The sequence below is a fragment of the Pyrus communis genome, chromosome 14 (assembly GCF_041283825.1).
Source record: "Pyrus communis isolate YQ-2024b chromosome 14, ASM4128382v1, whole genome shotgun sequence".
NCBI classification, from domain to species: domain Eukaryota; kingdom Viridiplantae; phylum Streptophyta; class Magnoliopsida; order Rosales; family Rosaceae; genus Pyrus; species Pyrus communis.
Genome location: NC_142578.1, coordinates 22,886,178 through 22,903,831, shown reverse-complemented (window position 1 = coordinate 22,903,831; position 17,654 = coordinate 22,886,178). Strand labels below are relative to the sequence as shown.

The 17,654-nt window shown below is 37.1% G+C and overlaps 3 protein-coding genes and 1 non-coding gene across 4 annotated transcripts; all 4 read left to right on the top strand.

Annotated features, from left to right (window-relative positions):
* Positions 1-632: 632 nt before the first annotated feature.
* On the top strand, positions 633-2,397 carry LOC137712005 (small ribosomal subunit protein uS7). The gene is made up of 5 exons (XM_068451157.2): positions 633-773; positions 1,205-1,305; positions 1,452-1,723; positions 1,849-2,052; positions 2,192-2,397. Exons 2-5 carry the CDS (start codon positions 1,210-1,212, stop codon positions 2,244-2,246), a joined length of 627 nt encoding a protein of 208 aa, XP_068307258.1. The 5' UTR covers positions 633-773; positions 1,205-1,209; the 3' UTR covers positions 2,247-2,397.
* A 2,672-nt stretch (positions 2,398-5,069) lies between these two features.
* On the top strand, positions 5,070-7,681 carry LOC137712006 (small ribosomal subunit protein uS7). Its single transcript, XM_068451158.2, has 5 exons — positions 5,070-5,205; positions 5,642-5,741; positions 6,553-6,824; positions 7,079-7,282; positions 7,409-7,681. The coding sequence occupies exons 2-5, from the start codon at positions 5,646-5,648 to the stop codon at positions 7,461-7,463; spliced, it is 627 nt and encodes a 208-aa protein (XP_068307259.2). The 5' UTR covers positions 5,070-5,205; positions 5,642-5,645; the 3' UTR covers positions 7,464-7,681.
* A 1,184-nt stretch (positions 7,682-8,865) lies between these two features.
* Positions 8,866-8,938, top strand: TRNAA-UGC (transfer RNA alanine (anticodon UGC)). Its single transcript has one exon. It is a non-coding gene; the product is annotated as a tRNA-Ala (tRNA).
* HST (homogentisate prenyltransferase) lies at positions 8,891-13,626 on the top strand. The gene is made up of 10 exons (XM_068451536.2): positions 8,891-9,274; positions 9,658-9,779; positions 9,880-10,026; positions 10,447-10,672; positions 11,446-11,519; positions 12,202-12,294; positions 12,676-12,793; positions 12,950-13,012; positions 13,157-13,189; positions 13,369-13,626. The coding sequence occupies exons 1-10, from the start codon at positions 9,056-9,058 to the stop codon at positions 13,441-13,443; spliced, it is 1,170 nt and encodes a 389-aa protein (XP_068307637.2). The 5' UTR covers positions 8,891-9,055; the 3' UTR covers positions 13,444-13,626.
* Positions 13,627-17,654: the final 4,028 nt, after the last annotated feature.

The window sequence follows — 17,654 nt, the reverse complement described above, 5'->3', positions numbered from 1 at the left end:
CAATCCACAATGGTGGACTTGCTCTTATGGCCTATTTGTATTCACATTTATTTGTAGGTGAAAAGTTTTAGGTTTGAATCTATATTCTGTAACTTTTTTGGATATAATATAGTGGTATATGGGAAACATAAAGATTAAAGGCAATGGTTTTACAATCGAACAAAAAAAGGGCCTTTTAGAAGTGGAGAGAATAAATTGGTATCGAATTTGTTACTCAGTACTACGGTCTAATCGTATTCCTCTTCATTCGTAAGTGAGAGGTATTAGATTCGAATTTTGTGGATATTGAATTCGATACCAAATTATGTTGTCCATTTTGTGATTTAACCGAATTTCCTCTCTTTTTAATATAATTTAACGTTGTACTAAAAAAATATTTAAACATCATCGTTCACGAAATTTAAACTTACCAGCCCTTACATACATAAAGGGAAATATTATCAAAGCAAAGGGACAAACTCAAGGATCTGACAGTTTGTAACATTTTAATGATTTAAAATAAATAAATAAATAAAAACCTTCAGCAAAACAAAAATTGGAAATAAATTAATAGAAAATCCGCCGATGATGTGAAAAAAAAAAAAAAAAAAAAAAAAAAGACAATAACAAAGGGTGAAATGGTAAACCCAACCCAAACCCTAGTCCATAAACACTTCTCTTCTGCGCCGCTCCCTCGTCGTCTCGTGCGATTCATCATTCAGCACACCCCTCGCGGCGCCATTTTCTAGCTTTCTCCAAGCTCTCCCACCGTCTTCTGAAACTCCAACCTCCGGGTCGGTGTTCACCTCTCTCACTTCCTGTCGTCGATAGCTTATCGTTCTCGTTGCATCTGCTACTTTTAATTTTTTGTTAATTTTTTATTCTTAATGCTTCGTGTTTATTGAGAATTAGGCTTGAATGTTTACTTGCGGATTTCAATTGTAATAAGAAATTAAGAGTCACAAATTTTGGCCTTAATGTGATTAAAAGTTCAGTAATTTTCTTGCTAGTTTCGTTTATCTAATTTTTATACGTGATTTGTTGAATAAATGTATTTAGCTTCCATAATTAATTAATTAGTTCAAAATTTGGAACGTTTGAGACCGGCACTGTCAAACAGTGATCAAATTTCTGTAATCTCACTTGTTGGGTGATGGTGTTTTAATCAACTAGGGCTTAGAGCATTGATTTTCTAACTTTTGTAGCTTGAATTCTGGTTATACAGAAACCATGGCCGCTGCTGATGTCGCTGCTCCTGTACTGGAACCAACGCAGGCGCATTATGACGTGAAGCTGTTCAACCGCTGGAGCTTCGATGATGTCCAGGTTTCTGGATTTTTTTGTTAAATTTTGTACTCTGGTTATCTCAAATCTGGACTGTAATTCCTTGATCGGATATGTTTAGAGTGGACCGATAGTTAATTTGTTATACTCAAATCTACTATTTGTGCTATGTGATTTGCAACATATAGGTCAGTGACATTTCACTGGCGGATTACGTTGGAGTTGCACCTTCCAAGCATGCAACATATGTACCTCACACTGCTGGGAGATACTCGGTCAAACGATTCAGGAAAGCTCAGTGCCCTATTGTGGAGAGGCTTACAAACTCACTCATGATGCACGGCAGAAACAATGGAAAGAAACTCATGGCTGTCAGGATTGTTAGGCACGCGATGGAAATTATTCATTTGCTAACTGATCTGAACCCAATCCAAGTTATTGTTGATGCTGTTGTTAACAGGTACATTAACATTAATATACGTATATCTTTTCACATAGTAATGATACATGGTTGCTTGTAAGTTCTCATATTTGTGAAACCCTTTTTTTAATTTTCCTGTTGTATGTCTTCCTCGTGCCAATCAGTGGTCCTCGTGAAGATGCAACTCGTATTGGATCTGCTGGAGTTGTGAGGCGTCAGGCTGTGGATATCTCACCTTTGAGGCGCGTGAATCAGGCTATCTATCTCCTCACAACCGGTGCTCGTGAGTCTGCTTTCAGGAACGTCAAAACTATTGCAGAGTGTTTGGCTGATGAACTCATTAATGCTGCCAAAGGTTCCTCTAACAGGTACCAATGTCTTGTTCAATATGCACATATTTGCCTTGTACTTGTTATGTACTCCCTCAACTCTTATCTCTGCTGATTTCATTTGTTTCCCTTGATTCATTGGTTCCATTTCTGAGTATTGGCGGTCCTTTCTGTGCAGTTACGCGATCAAGAAGAAGGATGAGATCGAAAGAGTTGCCAAGGCTAACCGTTAGGGAGCTGCCGGAAATTTTGATGGTGCGAGGAGAGTTTTGTATGCATTTTGCTTATTCACTCGTTACTTGGAGGTTGTCGGATTTACCGTAGAGCATGAGAATTGTCAGTCCTTTGTTTTGTTACGGAAATCTCAGTTATTCTTGTTCTTGAGTTGAATTTTGTTAGAATTATGTTACATTTGAGTGTGGTAGATTTTCAAAACCAAATAACCCATTGAATTAGTCGTATGAAAACTTGGGTAACCAAGTTGCAAAACCAACAAGAAATTTGACAAAACGAAAACATAATTACACAGAGACCCTCTAGGCAACTAGAACCAACAGGCAAGGAGCGATCCCATATAGCAGGAGCAACAGAAGAACGATCCAAAAAGCCATCGCATCCGCCACAAAGTTAGCTTTGAGGAAGACATGACAAAACGATATGTATTATAAGTTACTCGCAAACTTCTGCACATTATGGATGATAGTGAGAAGCTGCCGAGAGACGAAGATCCACCACCGATTAGAGCATCGATGTGGATCTTAGAGTCTCCTTCCACCTTCCTCCGGTCAGACTCTCTATCACTCACCAAACCCCTTCGACTTAAGGAATTAAGGATTAATACTTGTTTAACCCATTTTTTTATAATATTTGCAAATTATGTGATGTGTTACTAATAAAAAAATTAGCATATGCTGAGAAGGGGAGAGGGATAAAGAATATGGGAGTAGGAGAGAGGTTTTATTTATTTATTTATTTTTTTAATCCTTTTTTTTTAGTAGTATTAAATGTATGCTAGGATCACATGTTGGTGTTGCTTTAAAAAAATAGCAAAATTTGATATGTGCGAAATTATATTACTGCCTATGATTTTATTTTGTGATTGTCATTTCACTTTCTTTTGATTGACAAATATGGTTTTGTTGAGAATAATGTTATTCACCCACTTATTTTTACTTTTCACTCATCCCTCACAATTTTTTATCGTTGGGTCAGAATTAAAGAAGATTAACGATAAACAATTAACAAGGGTGTGAGAGGTAAAAATAAGTGTGTGAATAACACTATCTTTTCGTTAATAGGCAATTTAGATAAGCACGTTAATTAACACTTAAATAATAATCTAATAATCTAATTATCTACAATCACCAAGGGCGGATCCACATAGGGACCTGGGAGGTCCCAGGACCCGTCGGCGATCCTAAATCGCTGCTATAAATTTTTTGGGGACCCCTTGTACTCGAGCATGAGGTATATGCAGGTTGTAGGTTGCAGGTTGCAGTGACTGTCTTCTTCTTGGAGAAGATGACCGCGAACGGAGAAGAAAGAAACTAGGGACCCTTCTTGCTTCTCTCCTACTTGATTCTGCCATGGTCTCATCCGTCGGTGCCCCCCACTTCTCCTCCAACCTTTCTTTGTCATGGGCAGTACATAAGTCTAAATTTCCCCAAATTATTTCAACCATCTTAGTAATTTTTCTTATGGGTGAAATTTCCTTCATAAGGTTAGTAAGATGGATATGATCTGTCATGGGTTGGTGAAATTTGGGGGTGGAGCTGCCATGGCTTTGGGAGAATGGGGAGGGAGGCGGTTGGTGGAGGTGTAGCAGCTTTGTTCTTAGTGAGAGAGAAGGTAGATGTTTGGAAACTAGTAAAAGAGAAAAATGGTGTGTTTGATTAGAAAGATAGTGGGAGTTTGTGGAGAGTTTTATTTGACTGGTGTTTTAAATCTAGTGGTTCATATTAGATAATCAATAACTTAGGTACTCCCTAGTAACTTATAAAACCTCGTAATGGACGCTTGAATTATGATTTTATAATTTGTAATATTGTTTTGCATATGATTTTTGAATGAAATGTATTATATTTAAATTTTCAATGTTATTTTTGTCTATAAATTTTTTGACCTTTATAATTGGGACCCCTCGAGTTTAAAATCCTAGATCCGCCACTGACGATCACGTCATATAATTTACAAAATATAATTCTAATAGATGATCTCTCAACATAACTCAGAATAAAAAATTGGAAATTCATAAAATATTTGAGTTCAATATAGGCACTTTAAAAAATATAAATAAATAAATTAGGCCAAATTTTACTTTTGTTTCATGCGGTTCAGTTGTATCAATTTTAGGGATCTAGATCCTCTCCTGAGCTAATGGAGATGATCCTCCTTATCAATCATCGTGGGCCGTTGGATTTTTATCCAACGGCTACAAACAGGGGGTCCCTTTAAAGTTACAATGATTGTAGCCGTTGGATAAAAATCCAACGGCTCACAATGATTGATGAGGAGGATCCTCTCCATTAGCTCAGGAGAGGATCCAAATTCCAATTTTAGTCCCCGTAGTTTTGCAAAACCACTTAAGTACTGGTTTCGTACTGATGGACTTTTATAAAAAGTGAGTATAAAAAAAAGTTAAGTTCAAAAAAGTGTATGGTAAACACTTAAAAACAACTTATTTTCACAGTTTTGGGTGAAAAAAGCTGAAAATGTGAAGCAGCAAAAATGAGCTTATTCTCAAAGCACAGTAGAAGTAGTCTTAAATACTGGTTTCGTACTGATGTGCTTTTATAAAAAGTGAGTATAAAAAAAAGTTAAGCTTAAAAAGGTGTTTGGTAAACACTTAAAAAAAACTTATTTTCACTAAAACTGAGCTTATTCTCACATCATAGCAGAATTTTTTTTTCTTTTCAAAGCACAACAATACCAAACTAGTCTTAAATCAAAGAGCATGTATCACTTACATGCATGAGCATTTTAGTAATTTCGGTAAATTAAACCGGACTCGAAACCCCAAACCCGAATCCGGAAACAGGAACCCGAATCCCGAACCCAAAACCCTAGCCGATTAAAATACCCTCCTCCTCTCGCCCTGTGCCATTTCCTTCAGCGATTCAGTAACCCCTCCGCGGCGCCTTCGTCTTGTCTTTCTCAACCTCTCTCACTCTCGTCGGAAAATCCAGCCTCCTGGTCAGTCTTCTTCTCTCTCACCCACCTCCGCCGCCTCCCGTCGTTGGCGACGTAACTTTCGCATAACATCTGCTACTTACTGTGAAACTGGATTCAATTATAATTAAGCTATTCCGTTAGTTAGAATTAGGTTTGAAATTTTAGATCACAATTTTTGGTACGAAGGTGATTAAGTTAGTGAATTGCAAATTTATATCATTTTTCCCATTTTGTTTTTGTTGGCATTTTAATTACTTGATTTGTAGAAACATATGGGTTAGGGTTCCATAATTTGTTTTTGATTTATTCAATATTGGGAGCATTTGAGGCAGGGCACTTTCAAATACTGATAATTTTTGTGAAGTTTGATTGTCAGAATTATACTTTGCAGCTTTGTTTACTGGAAGCTGTTACCAAATATGCTCTAATGTTTGTAGCTTCAATTGTGTTTATACAGAAACATGGCTGCTGATGCTGTAGCACTTCCTGTAGCCGAACCAACGCTGGCTCACTATGACGTGAAGCTGTTCAACAAGTGGAGCTTTGATGATGTCCAGGTTTCTGGATTTTATTATTCGACTTAGTTAATTATAATTTTTCTCGTATCTGTGATGGTTTTCGATGAAATGAGGTTTTCTTCGAATTGTAGGTTTACGGATATGATAGGGTTTAATGTGTGTAGGCTTGAGCTATCAGATTCTGTTTGAGAGTATACTGATGTGATGGTTGGATAGAGGCAACTTTTATGTACGTTTCTTTGTTGGGTAGTTGACATGATGGATTTGTGCCATAAACTCAATATATGTATTGGATTTGCTCTTTTAAATGTTTAGAATTCTGTGTGACCTCCTTGTGGCGTATTGTGTTAGATTCACTGTAGGCCAACTTTTGTTCGTTTCCTTGTTGAGTAGCTGTCAGTAACATGACCGATTTGTGCCCCAACTTCAATATACTATTATATGTATTAGATATGCTCTGTTATGTTTAGAAATTTGTGTGTCCTCCTTGTGGCCGTCTTTTGTGAGATTTACTGTATGTCTACAAAGTAGGCTAAAGTTTATTGTTAGTATTATTATTGTTTATTGCACTCGTTTGTTGACATGTATTTTGTGTTGTCCTGATTGTGCTGATTTTGTTTTTACTGTGATTTCAAACTTATACTGGTAAATTCAGCATTTATGTAAAGTCAGCTATTAAGTGTTTCTATTGGTTGATTGGCATTTACACCTCAGTTTTTTTTTGTTTTGTTTAGACGTTGAAAAGGATTTTGTTGACAAAAACTTGTTAATTTTGTCTTCTTGCATCTTCTAATGTATGGACTGTTTCCCATATGTATGTGAAATGATAATGTACAATTTTAACATGTAGGTCAGTGACATTTCACTGGTGGATTACATTGGAGTTGCACCTTCCAAGCATGCAACTTATGTACCTCACACTGCTGGGAGATACTCGGTCAAACGATTCAGGAAAGCTCAGTGCCCTATTGTGGAGAGGCTTACAAACTCACTCATGATGCACGGCAGAAACAATGGAAAGAAACTCATGGCTGTCAGGATTGTTAGGCACGCGATGGAAATTATCCATTTGCTAACTGATCTGAACCCAATCCAAGTTATTGTTGATGCTGTCGTTAACAGGTACATTCACATATATGTTAAAATCTTTCTCACAGCAATAATATGCATTGACCTCAGCTTCATCACATGTTTGATGCTTGAGGGTATGCTCATGTGCCCTTTAGTATAGATTTCCTGATTACATGTTGATTTTTATACCTGTTGGGATTACGATGGATATAAACATTCTTCTTCGTGCAATTCCGTATGGTTGTATGTAACTTGTTTTTTTTTATTTTTTCCCTCATGTTGTATGTCTTCTTTGTGCCAATCAGTGGTCCACGTGAAGATGCAACTCGTATTGGATCTGCTGGAGTTGTTAGGCGTCAGGCTGTGGATATCTCACCTTTGAGGCGTGTGAATCAGGCTATCTATCTCCTCACCACCGGTGCTCGTGAGTCTGCTTTCAGGAACGTCAAAACTATTGCTGAATGTTTGGCTGACGAACTTATTAATGCTGCCAAAGGTTCATCTAACAGGTAGTTCGTTTGTTTGCCTATTGCACCGTATTTTCTCCAAAGCTCTTTTATCTGAGTTTTTTCAGTTACGTTCTTCCCGTTGATTCATTGTTTCTTTGCTGACGATTAGTGGTGTTTTATGTGCAGTTATGCAATCAAGAAGAAGGATGAGATCGAAAGAGTTGCCAAGGCCAACCGTTAAGAGGCTTCAATAAAAATGTTATTTAGCAAGGAGAATTCTGTGGGCGTTTTGTTTGTTCCGTCATTATGTAGAAGTTGTCGGATTTAGCTCGAATGTGAGACATGTCTTTGTCATTTATGTTATGAAACCAGTCATCCTTTAGTTTGGGTTGTGTAATTTTATACCGTTGGATGCGGTTGATTTGAATTTTATTTAGATTGTGTTTCGTTTAAGGTGAACTAACCACATGCATTTTGAAATTTTGATAATAATTTTGCACTTGTAATGGTAAACCCCTCAAGGACATCATTTCTTTGAGACTCACCTGATGCTTTTCGAAGGGCTGCCATGGTGGAAGTACACTTACCACCTCCCCATCTTCCTTTCGGAGGATGGCAGCATTGGCGGTGTCGGAGGTAGAAGTTGATTTTTTTTTCCAGTTTTCTTAGGTCTTGTGATTAACTCAACTTGATTTTTTACGTAACGTGTTAAAAATTGAAAATGAATAACCGATGCCCCTCGTTGATTGTAAATTTCATCGTAAACCTGGCTTCCGAGCAAGCTCAAGAAGACAAGATTTTATAGAAAATGCCTTAAATATTCGTCCTGGGTTTCAGAAGTACAAGAAAACACATGTAAACGAAAGGAAAAGAAATTCTACGGGAAAGAATCACAAGAAGAAATTGCATTTGTGGACATGCACCCTAATCGAATATTACCTTCAATGGGAAAGTCTCTAGCACAAACCCTAAATTTGAGGAATCTTTAATTGAAACCATTGATTTTCAACAGTAAAAAAAAAAGAGCTTGCCTAGCATGAATCTGGACCTTTGTTTTTCCAACAATTAATAAAAATAGCGTGTGTGCTGCGAGACACAGCTATTGATTGAAAAATAATAACTGCACAAAGCAATCGCGTGGGTGGACCAAATTTCTTACTCAAAACAGCATGTGTGCTGCAAGACGCAGCTGTTGATAGAAAAGTAATAATTGCACAAAGCAATCACGTGGGTGGACCAAGTTTCCCAGTTGGCGTCACCATTTCTATCTCTATATTGTCCTTATATGCGGGAACCTGTCTTATGTATCTGGTGAGTCATTATACTTTAGAAACTCAATTTTTAGTGGATTGGAGAGCCTTGTTCCTCATTTATCGGGTCTATACGGTGACAAGGACTACTTTGAGGGCCTTCATTGGAGATGCTCTGAATAAGGCATATATACACTATTAAAATCCTGTAGTTCACACGAATCCGCTGTAGCAATGGAAAATCAATATTGATAAAATTCCGGGTTCGAATCCCGGCAGTGGAAAATGTTTTTTTATATTTTCACACAATTTTAAGCTCCGTCCAGCTTTGCAAAGAGTGCTCAGGATCTTGTTGAATTAAAAAATAAAATTATTGAAAGCAAGTAATAGGTTGGGGATGTAGCTCACATGGTAGAGCGCTCGCTTTGCATGCGAGAGGTACGGGGTTCGATACCCCGCATCTCCATTATTCATTTTTTACATATTGTTTGTTTCTTAAACGACATGTCGTTCATCCTCTGTTTTTCGTGTGTCTTAGTTTCCCAGTCCTATCCTCTCCCTCTCTCTCTCTACCCTTCCGGACATGGATCTCTCATTCGCTCCCTCCTCTTCTCTGCGGTTCCCAGCTATAAGCCCTCACTGCAGCACCTCCTCCTATATTCCTCCAATTTCTGCTAATCCCACCACTGCAAAACCAGCTGCTTTTCTCTCAAGCTGCAGGACAAACTTGTACTCAATTGGGCTGTCCAGAATCTGCTCCAAATCTTTGCTCAGCTACCGGAAGAAGCGAAATTCCATCTGGGTATGCCGTATTTCTTCAGCCTTAAGTTTTAACTGCTCCAATGGGGTTGTTTCTGACTTTCTGTTAGCAATGGCTGTTAAACAATGCCAATGTCAAATTTTGACGAGAAAGATTTCATCTTTTCTTTCTTTTTTTAGTTGGATTCGTTTAGTTTTGTTCCAATTTGTGAGAGAGATAGAGGGATTTGAAATTTTAATCCATGTGTCTCTGAGTGTTAGTAGAACTGGAAGTTTTGACTTGTTTGTTATTCTCGAGTAATGCTGAACTCAGATGTGGCTTAGTTCCACGTGCACGGTTGCTTCCAAATTTTGTACATATAGTCTATCATTTTATGAGGCTCGAGCATTTTCTTATGGCATTAAGTGAAAGTGAATGCTGTCCAGGCCTGCAGTCAAGTTGGAGCTGCTGAATCTGATCCAGTATTGACCACAGTCTCAGATTTTAAAGATGCTTGTTGGCGATTCCTCAGGCCCCATACCATACGTGGGACAGTTCTCGGGTCTACGTAAGTCAATTACCATGGAGAACACTGGCTAGTAAACTAATTTAAATTCCAACTCAGTAATGCTGTAGTTGACCAAGTTTCTTTTTTTTTTTGTCCGCAGTGCTTTGGTGACAAGAGCTTTGATTGAGAACTCCAATTTGATAAAGTGGTCTCTGCTGTTTAAGGCATTCTCTGGTCTTTTTGCGCTACTATGTGGGAATGGTTATATAGTTGGCATCAATCAGATTTACGATATCAAAATTGACAAGTACGCCGCACACATTTATACACATCTTCCTGTTAATTTACAGTCTTAGAGATAGGTAATTATTATACACGCCGCACACAATTATGCAGCCTTAAATTCAAAATATTAGTTCTGAACAGCCACAAAAGCATTCATTATTATTATTATTATTTTTTGTTTAAGATCCTGCACAAGTTGGCCCTTATCAGAATGTTATTGATGCCTTGAATCATCATAGATTCATAGTTGATGCATATCAATCATCGGACTTAGAGACACTTGTTAAAAATGTGTTGTTTACTCTTTGAAAAATATAGACCCAGGTGATCTTGACCTTTTGCTAAACTGTCATCTGTTCTGTTGTTTTCCTGTTGTGTGACATATTGACCATCAAAGTTTTTTCATGTTAAACTTATTCTGCCCTTTTACTTTGTGTTTCAGGGTAAACAAACCTTATTTACCTATCGCTGCAGGGGATCTTTCAGTTAAATCAGCATGGCTCTTGGTGGTATTTTTTGCGGTGACTGGCTTGTTGATTGTTGGACTGAACTTCGGGCCATTCATTACTTCTCTCTACTGTCTTGGTCTTTTCCTTGGCACCATATATTCTGTTCCTCCGCTTAGAATGAAGAGATTTCCTGTTGCAGCTTTTCTTATAATTGCCACGGTATTGCTAATTTTCTCCCCTTCTCTATTTCTAACAATAGAATGATGTACTCTTTTTTTTATGTTTTTGGCTCCATTCTAAAGTTAGTAGCTACTCAGAATTCAATCGTTTGATATGGTATTTCATGGAATTTGAAATTCATGGGCTATCTTCAAAATCTCCAAATAAAGGATAAAGCTAATAATAAGTTTTTATATTTAATTTCTGGGTACTATTAAACAGATAACAGTAAACAAATTTATGCTTATCACAAGAAAAGGGCATCTGAAAGCAATAGAGGAACTAAGTAGGAATTTACAACTCATACTCATGAAAACACATCGTAGAAATGGGGTGAATTTAAATTGACCGTTTTCAACTAAGTTGTGGAAAAAGAGGGGAGGGTAGCAGGCCCATGATGAGTGACAGAAAAGGAAGTCATTTATTTTAGAAGCCACGTGAAACAAAACCGTTTGGCTTAAAACAGTAGTTAGACGTTATTATTTGGCTGAAGCATCTATGCGTACTATAGTCTAACACTCTCTCTTACTGAATTAGTATAGCTTGATCTAATATGATTGTCCGAAAATTGATGTGTGTGAATTGGACAACTTACTAGAAAGGAGACTGAAAAGTAAAGAGTTTTAAAAGGATTAGGATGTTTGTGATTGCTATTATGGCTTTGTGGAAATAGCTACCATGATCTTTTGTATAAATATGCGTAAAACATTATTTTTTCATATGTTTCGCCAGCGGTAGGATGTCACGAGAGATTAACAAAATAACTATTGCAGGTAAGGGGCTTCCTTCTCAATTTTGGTGTATATTATGCCACTAGAGCTGCCCTTGGGCTTCAATTTGAGTGGAGGTGTGTTACTTGCCCTATTCTGTTTCGTCATGTAGATAGATAAAACCATAGCATCGTGTATGGTGTAAAAACATGGGTGTTCCTGGTCTTCTCTATGGGCATCTGTATCGTCAGATTTTAGATATTTGTCCTTTTCTTATATTTGGCTTGATTGGACAGCTGCTATTAGTTATCTCTTTGAGTTTTCTTAGTTTTGATTTCTCTATTCGTATCGCTGTCTGCTTTTGATTTTTGTGGACTGCTTGTTCACTTTGCGTATTTTATTGTCATTTTTGTCATAACATATCGTATCTTTCTTTAGAAAAAACACGGGTGTTCCTTTAGTCTTGTCAAAAATGACATTGGTAGCTTTCGGAAGACCATCCAAATGAATTCATAAACACAATTGTTGAATACTCCGCCCTAAAACTTATAATGGAAAAGAAATAATTCTATTATCTAATCATATTTCACTATTATCTAAGTAATGACCAAGAAGGCTTTAATCAGAAAATCTGGACTCATTAGTACAGGTATGATTCCAAAATTAGATTGGACTAATATAGGATTGGAAAGTAACGACGAAGCGAGCTTTCTCTAACAACTGAAGATATTTACTTATAATCTTGCATTTTCTTGTGAATATGCTTCTATTATTTTAGCTGGGTACAGACTAATGCTGAAATTCACATTCTATCTGCAGCTCGGCCGTTGCTTTTATCACCACCTTTGTAACATTGTTTGCTTTGGTTATTGCGATAACAAAAGACCTTCCGGATGTAGAGGGGGACCGCAAGTGAGTTGTAGGGCTAATTACTTCTTGGCTGCTGATATCTCATTTGATTCTTTCTCTGCATACATTTTTTTACCCATATAATTTACTCTTCAATGGTTAAAAACAGTTTCAAATTTTTGCTATTAGTTTTAATGTTACTCCTTTTTCCTTTTGTTTTTTCTCTGTCTGATTAATTTTACACACAAACCACACATTAAATCTTGGATAGGTGCCATTTTGCGGAAAGGCATTAGCATACTTGATGTTAGTCACTGAATTCGTGAATTCACAATTAATAATTTTCTTGCGTAAAATTGTAGATTTGAATATGCCACTATTTTCTGTTTGAAACCTTATATTATAGATGCCATCAAATATTCATTTGAATTAGTATGATTGCAGGTTTGAAATATCAACATTTGCAACAAAACTCGGAGTTAGAAACATTGCGTTTCTTGGTTCTGGGCTTCTGCTACTAAATTATGTTGGTTCCATATTCGCAGCAAGTTTAATGCCGGAGGTGAGTATGCATCCCTTTGAAGTTTACCTTTAGATGGTTGCTCAGTCCTTGCGCTTGGACAGAAAGTTATTATCTTTGACTAATTATGTTTGTGAAATTCCTGTATTTTTCCTTCAACCCAAAAATTTTCAAGTCCTGGAATTGCTTGTGCTGCAGGCATTCAGACGTAGCTTAATGATACCCATGCATGCAATCTTGGCACTGAGTTTAGTTTTCCAGGTTCGTATCTTAGGGTTCATCTCTGATTACCGCTGTATCTTAGGCATTTATGGAAGCTTGTGCGCCCTTCGTAGATAAACAAACATTTAATGAAATTATGGTTAATGTTGAACTCTTACACACTATATTCTTATGTTCTTTCAGACTTGGGTGCTCGAGCAAGCAAATTACACCAAGGTAAATACTAAACCGTGTGTTGCATGCGTAGCACATTTTACTGGTCTAATGATCAACTGCTACAAATTGGAGTACGCCAATTCAGCATGACTAGTTTGTAATGATGCTTTCATGTTCCAAGAACTTGACAGAGTGTTTAATTCGTCATCTGATTATATGTTCGAATGCATATTCTGCAGGAAGCAATTGCCAGCTACTACAGATTTATATGGAATCTCTTCTATGCCGAGTATCTTCTTTTCCCTTTCATCTAGCAACTCGGGTCAGTATTTTCTGAATTGTATTCTTGTCAAATTGTAAATATTGGCACAAGAAACTAGTCTATGTTATATAAATCCGTCTGCGATAAAATTTTCTTGTATCAAATTGTAAACGTAAGATTTTAAGTTCGAATCATGTGAACTGTGAGTTCGATATCTAATTTATTATGGTTGGCATTTTGTGTGGCTTAGTCCAAATTTGACACTCTTTAGTGTAAAATTTTACAGACAATCAAATGACGAGAAGAGAATACCATTGAATACCATTGAATAACATTTTACAAGTTTTCTCTTGAAATTTTCCAAGACTATATAATTTGTGAGTGTGGCTTCAATGTTATATATTCTTTAATGTTACGGGTATTTTAACTGTTAAATTTGATTACACAACTGTTTAGATTTTCTATTTTTAATTTTAGTTATTTATCTCCGTGTCAATCAATGCTAAGTAGTGGTGAAGAAATTTTCTTGATTTGTTTATCAAATACTACACATATGGGCTAGGGAATGTGTGAGTTGTTTGCGAAGAGTGTTTATTGTCGGTGCTTTACAAATACAAAACGCGTTGGACAACTTGATCCAAACAAAAATACATGTCGGAGATTCTTCGGTGGTCATTCGATTCAGTCAGAATATGGAAAGCACTTTCGCAGAAAGCTACAAAGCCCGCAGCTATAGCTGTTGGTCGTACAATCGAATCTAATCTTAATCCAAACAAATCCTACTCATGGTGCAAAATATGTAAACGCGACGTGATTTCACACTCACTAAATTAAATATTTAGAGATGATAACTTCTTAGTTGAATTTTCTAATCCGAGTATTTTTAAATCTGCTAACATGTGAAAAAAGTTGAGGTTTCATTATAAAATCAATTGACAATATGAAATATAGCATGACTTACTTTTAAGCCATTGCATGGTTTGTCCATCACCAATGTGGGATTTGTCCTCACATTTTTAAATGTCCAAATCACCTTAATCGAACTTCTCTCATATTTTCTTCAATTGAGCTCACTCTTACTTTACCTCGAATATCATTGTCCTTAATCATGTCATTTTTCGTATGCCTACACATCTAACGAGACATTCTCATTTCCACACACTCATCTTTTGCACGTGTTGATGCTTGACTACTCAACATTCAGTGTCATAAAGCATTGGTGATCTTATTGCCGTCCTATAAAATTTTCATTTAAACATTAGTGGCATACGTTGGCCGCACTACATATTTGATGCATGCTTCCATTTCATCCATCCAGCTTGTATTCTATGGTTAAGATTTCCATTCAATCATCCGTTCTTTTGCAAGATAGATCCAAAATAACCAAAGCGCTCCCTTTTTAGTACCTCTTGCTCTCCAATCATTACTCCTATCTCATGTAGACCTTCATTCTTATTGGACTTGAACTCGCACTCCATTGTGCGGCTTAACACAAATTAAATGTAAATATATTATTGTATTAGTGAAAAAATAAAATCAATTGTACGGAGAAAAGAAATAGAGAATAATATTCAAGTGAAGGATAGTCACAACCACACTGTCAAACAGTGGCGGTGACCCATTTACATTTATGAAGTGAGCCAAAAAACAATGGCACAATTTATTGCTTAAACTTAACTTTTGCCGGAAAATTAAATGCTTTACAGTTTAACGTGTTCTTCTGCAGTCTCGTACGTTTTATTTACACTCTGTGAGAAATATAACAGTGTTTCACAAGTTGGATCGACCACTCCACAACCAAATCTTGAATCAAATGACCTACATTTAGGTGCATCTTAAAGTATTTGCTACTCGGATCAGAAGTATTTTGCTAAGGTAGATCATGTATGAATGTGTGGTATCCGCGTGATTGACAATATTTTTTATGTTACGGTAGAAGGGAATTGAATCTTTGACCTGCTTAATTCTAATTTATCTTGTGATATGCACTCACCATTTGAATATATTCTTTCATGTTGCTGTTTCACTATGTAGTCACCATTTTTCATATGACGTAGTGAACTTTTTGAACACGTATCAAATATTTATTGAACAATAACGTTACTGGAATTAAAACTTAGTTACATGAGCAAATCAATCTCCGCCACATGGACTAAATTTATACTCATTCACGTAAACTTAGTTACATGAGCAAATCCATCTACTCACTCAAGATGATGTCCGCTTGGCCGCGGAGGGGGTTTATGTTGAGAGAATTCGGCTTTTGCTACTGGCTAATCAGGTGGAGGTGCAGCATGTGCCTCGTGATGCAAACAATGCCGCTCATCGATTAGCTCGTTTTAATTTGCATCCTGAGACACATGTTGCACCAAACAATGTTGGAGTTTATCATTATGGGTAAACACGGGTCCTCCATGGTTAATGCAATGTATTGAGGATGAGTCTGGGATTGGGTTATTATGTAATTGGCAGGTTGGCTTCTTGTTCCTTGGTCGGGGTTTGTCCCACTGGGTTTACTCGGTTGAGGTCCTTTTAGAAGCCTTCTTCACCTGCTATAATTTCTATGTTTTGGTTTGTTATGAAATGAATTCCTTTTACCGTAAAATAAATAAATAAATAAAATTGCATGGTATAAAATCCAACACTATATTTGACATGTTGGATTTCTCAACATATTGTTTTACATATAATTATTAAGCAAAGGACTTCCCATAGAGCTTCTTGTGTCCGATTAACCACTTTACACACTATCACTACGCTTTTTGAGAGTAGAGTGCTTTTTGTTGCTTATTATATTATATTACCAAAGAAGTTTCCATGCATATGTGCATGCATGACTTACGTAGATAATTAATTAATGAAAGGGAATTTTCTTTTTATTTTATTTCAAGTTAGATTTAAATCTAAAACGTAGTAGCTTGTACATAAATACCATAATTATGAGAGCAATTCACTATTATATAAAAAAAACAGTAATACTGTGACATCCCACATCGCCCAGGGGAGTGATCCTTAAATGTATATTTCCATCCCTACCTAGCACGAGGCCTTTTGGGAGCTCACTGGCTTCGGGTTCCGTAGGAACTCCGAAGTTAAGCGAGAAGGGGGCTAGAGCAATCCCATGATGGGTGACCCACTGGGAAGTTGCTCGTGAGTTTCTAAAAACAAAACCGTGAGGGAATGGTAAGCCCAAAGCGGACAATATCGTGCTACGGTGGTGGAGCGGGCCCGGGAAGTGGTTCGTCCCGGGCCGGGATGTGACAATTAGTATTAGAGCCTAACCCTGGTTGTGTGTGTGCCGACAAGGACGTCGGGCCCCTAAGGGGGGTGGATTGTGACATCCCACATTGCCCAGGGGAGTGATCCTTAAATGTATATTCCCATCCCTACCTAGCACGAGGCCTTTTGGGAGCTCACTGGCTTCGGGTTTCGTAGGAACTCCGAAGTTAAGCAAGAAGGGGGCTAGAGCAATCCCATGATGGGTGACCCACTGGAAAGTTGCTCGTGAGTTCCCAAAAACAAAACCATGAGGGAATGGTAAGTCTAAAGCGGACAATATCGTGCTACGGTGGTGAAGCGGGCCCGGAAAATGGTTCGTCCCGGACCGGGATGTGACAAATACACCTTAGAATTCAGAATTGGACCACGTCAATAATCCATCTCACCCACTCGAATTTTGTGAGTAAAGAAAAAGATGGGACAAAGGTTTCGACGGCTAATGTGTCAAACTAATTAATTCGAAAAGTTAATATGTATTAGGTGTAAAAGTATCCATAAACAATTCAAAAGGAATGCATGAATCATAAATGGATCGTGTTTGCAGCTTGATTAGATTTGGTTAAAGTGACCAAAAGAATATTAGAGTGGTTAATTAGCGTGCAGCGGAGAAAGTAAACTAAAATTATCCATGAATGTTTGACTTACATGAATGAGATAAATGATTACAACGGTTTGTTATGGAAATTTTGATCCGCTCTGTACAAAAATAAATTAAATTCCAAAAGAATGTGCTGGTCAACTCGACAGATCATTTTAGAGACTGGGAGCAGCTTTGCATATCGAGAAGGATAATATATTTGTTGAGTCAAACATCTCATATTCCGGCTCAAAATCCAGCAAAGACTTTTGTCGAATAAGAAGTACCGCCAGAGAAGCTTCCCTCCAACAAAAAGTGACCCCAAATACTTAGCCAAATTCACAGATACTCATTATTACTAAATTACTATGATATAATGATATTCTTTTTTACATGTGATTTATTTT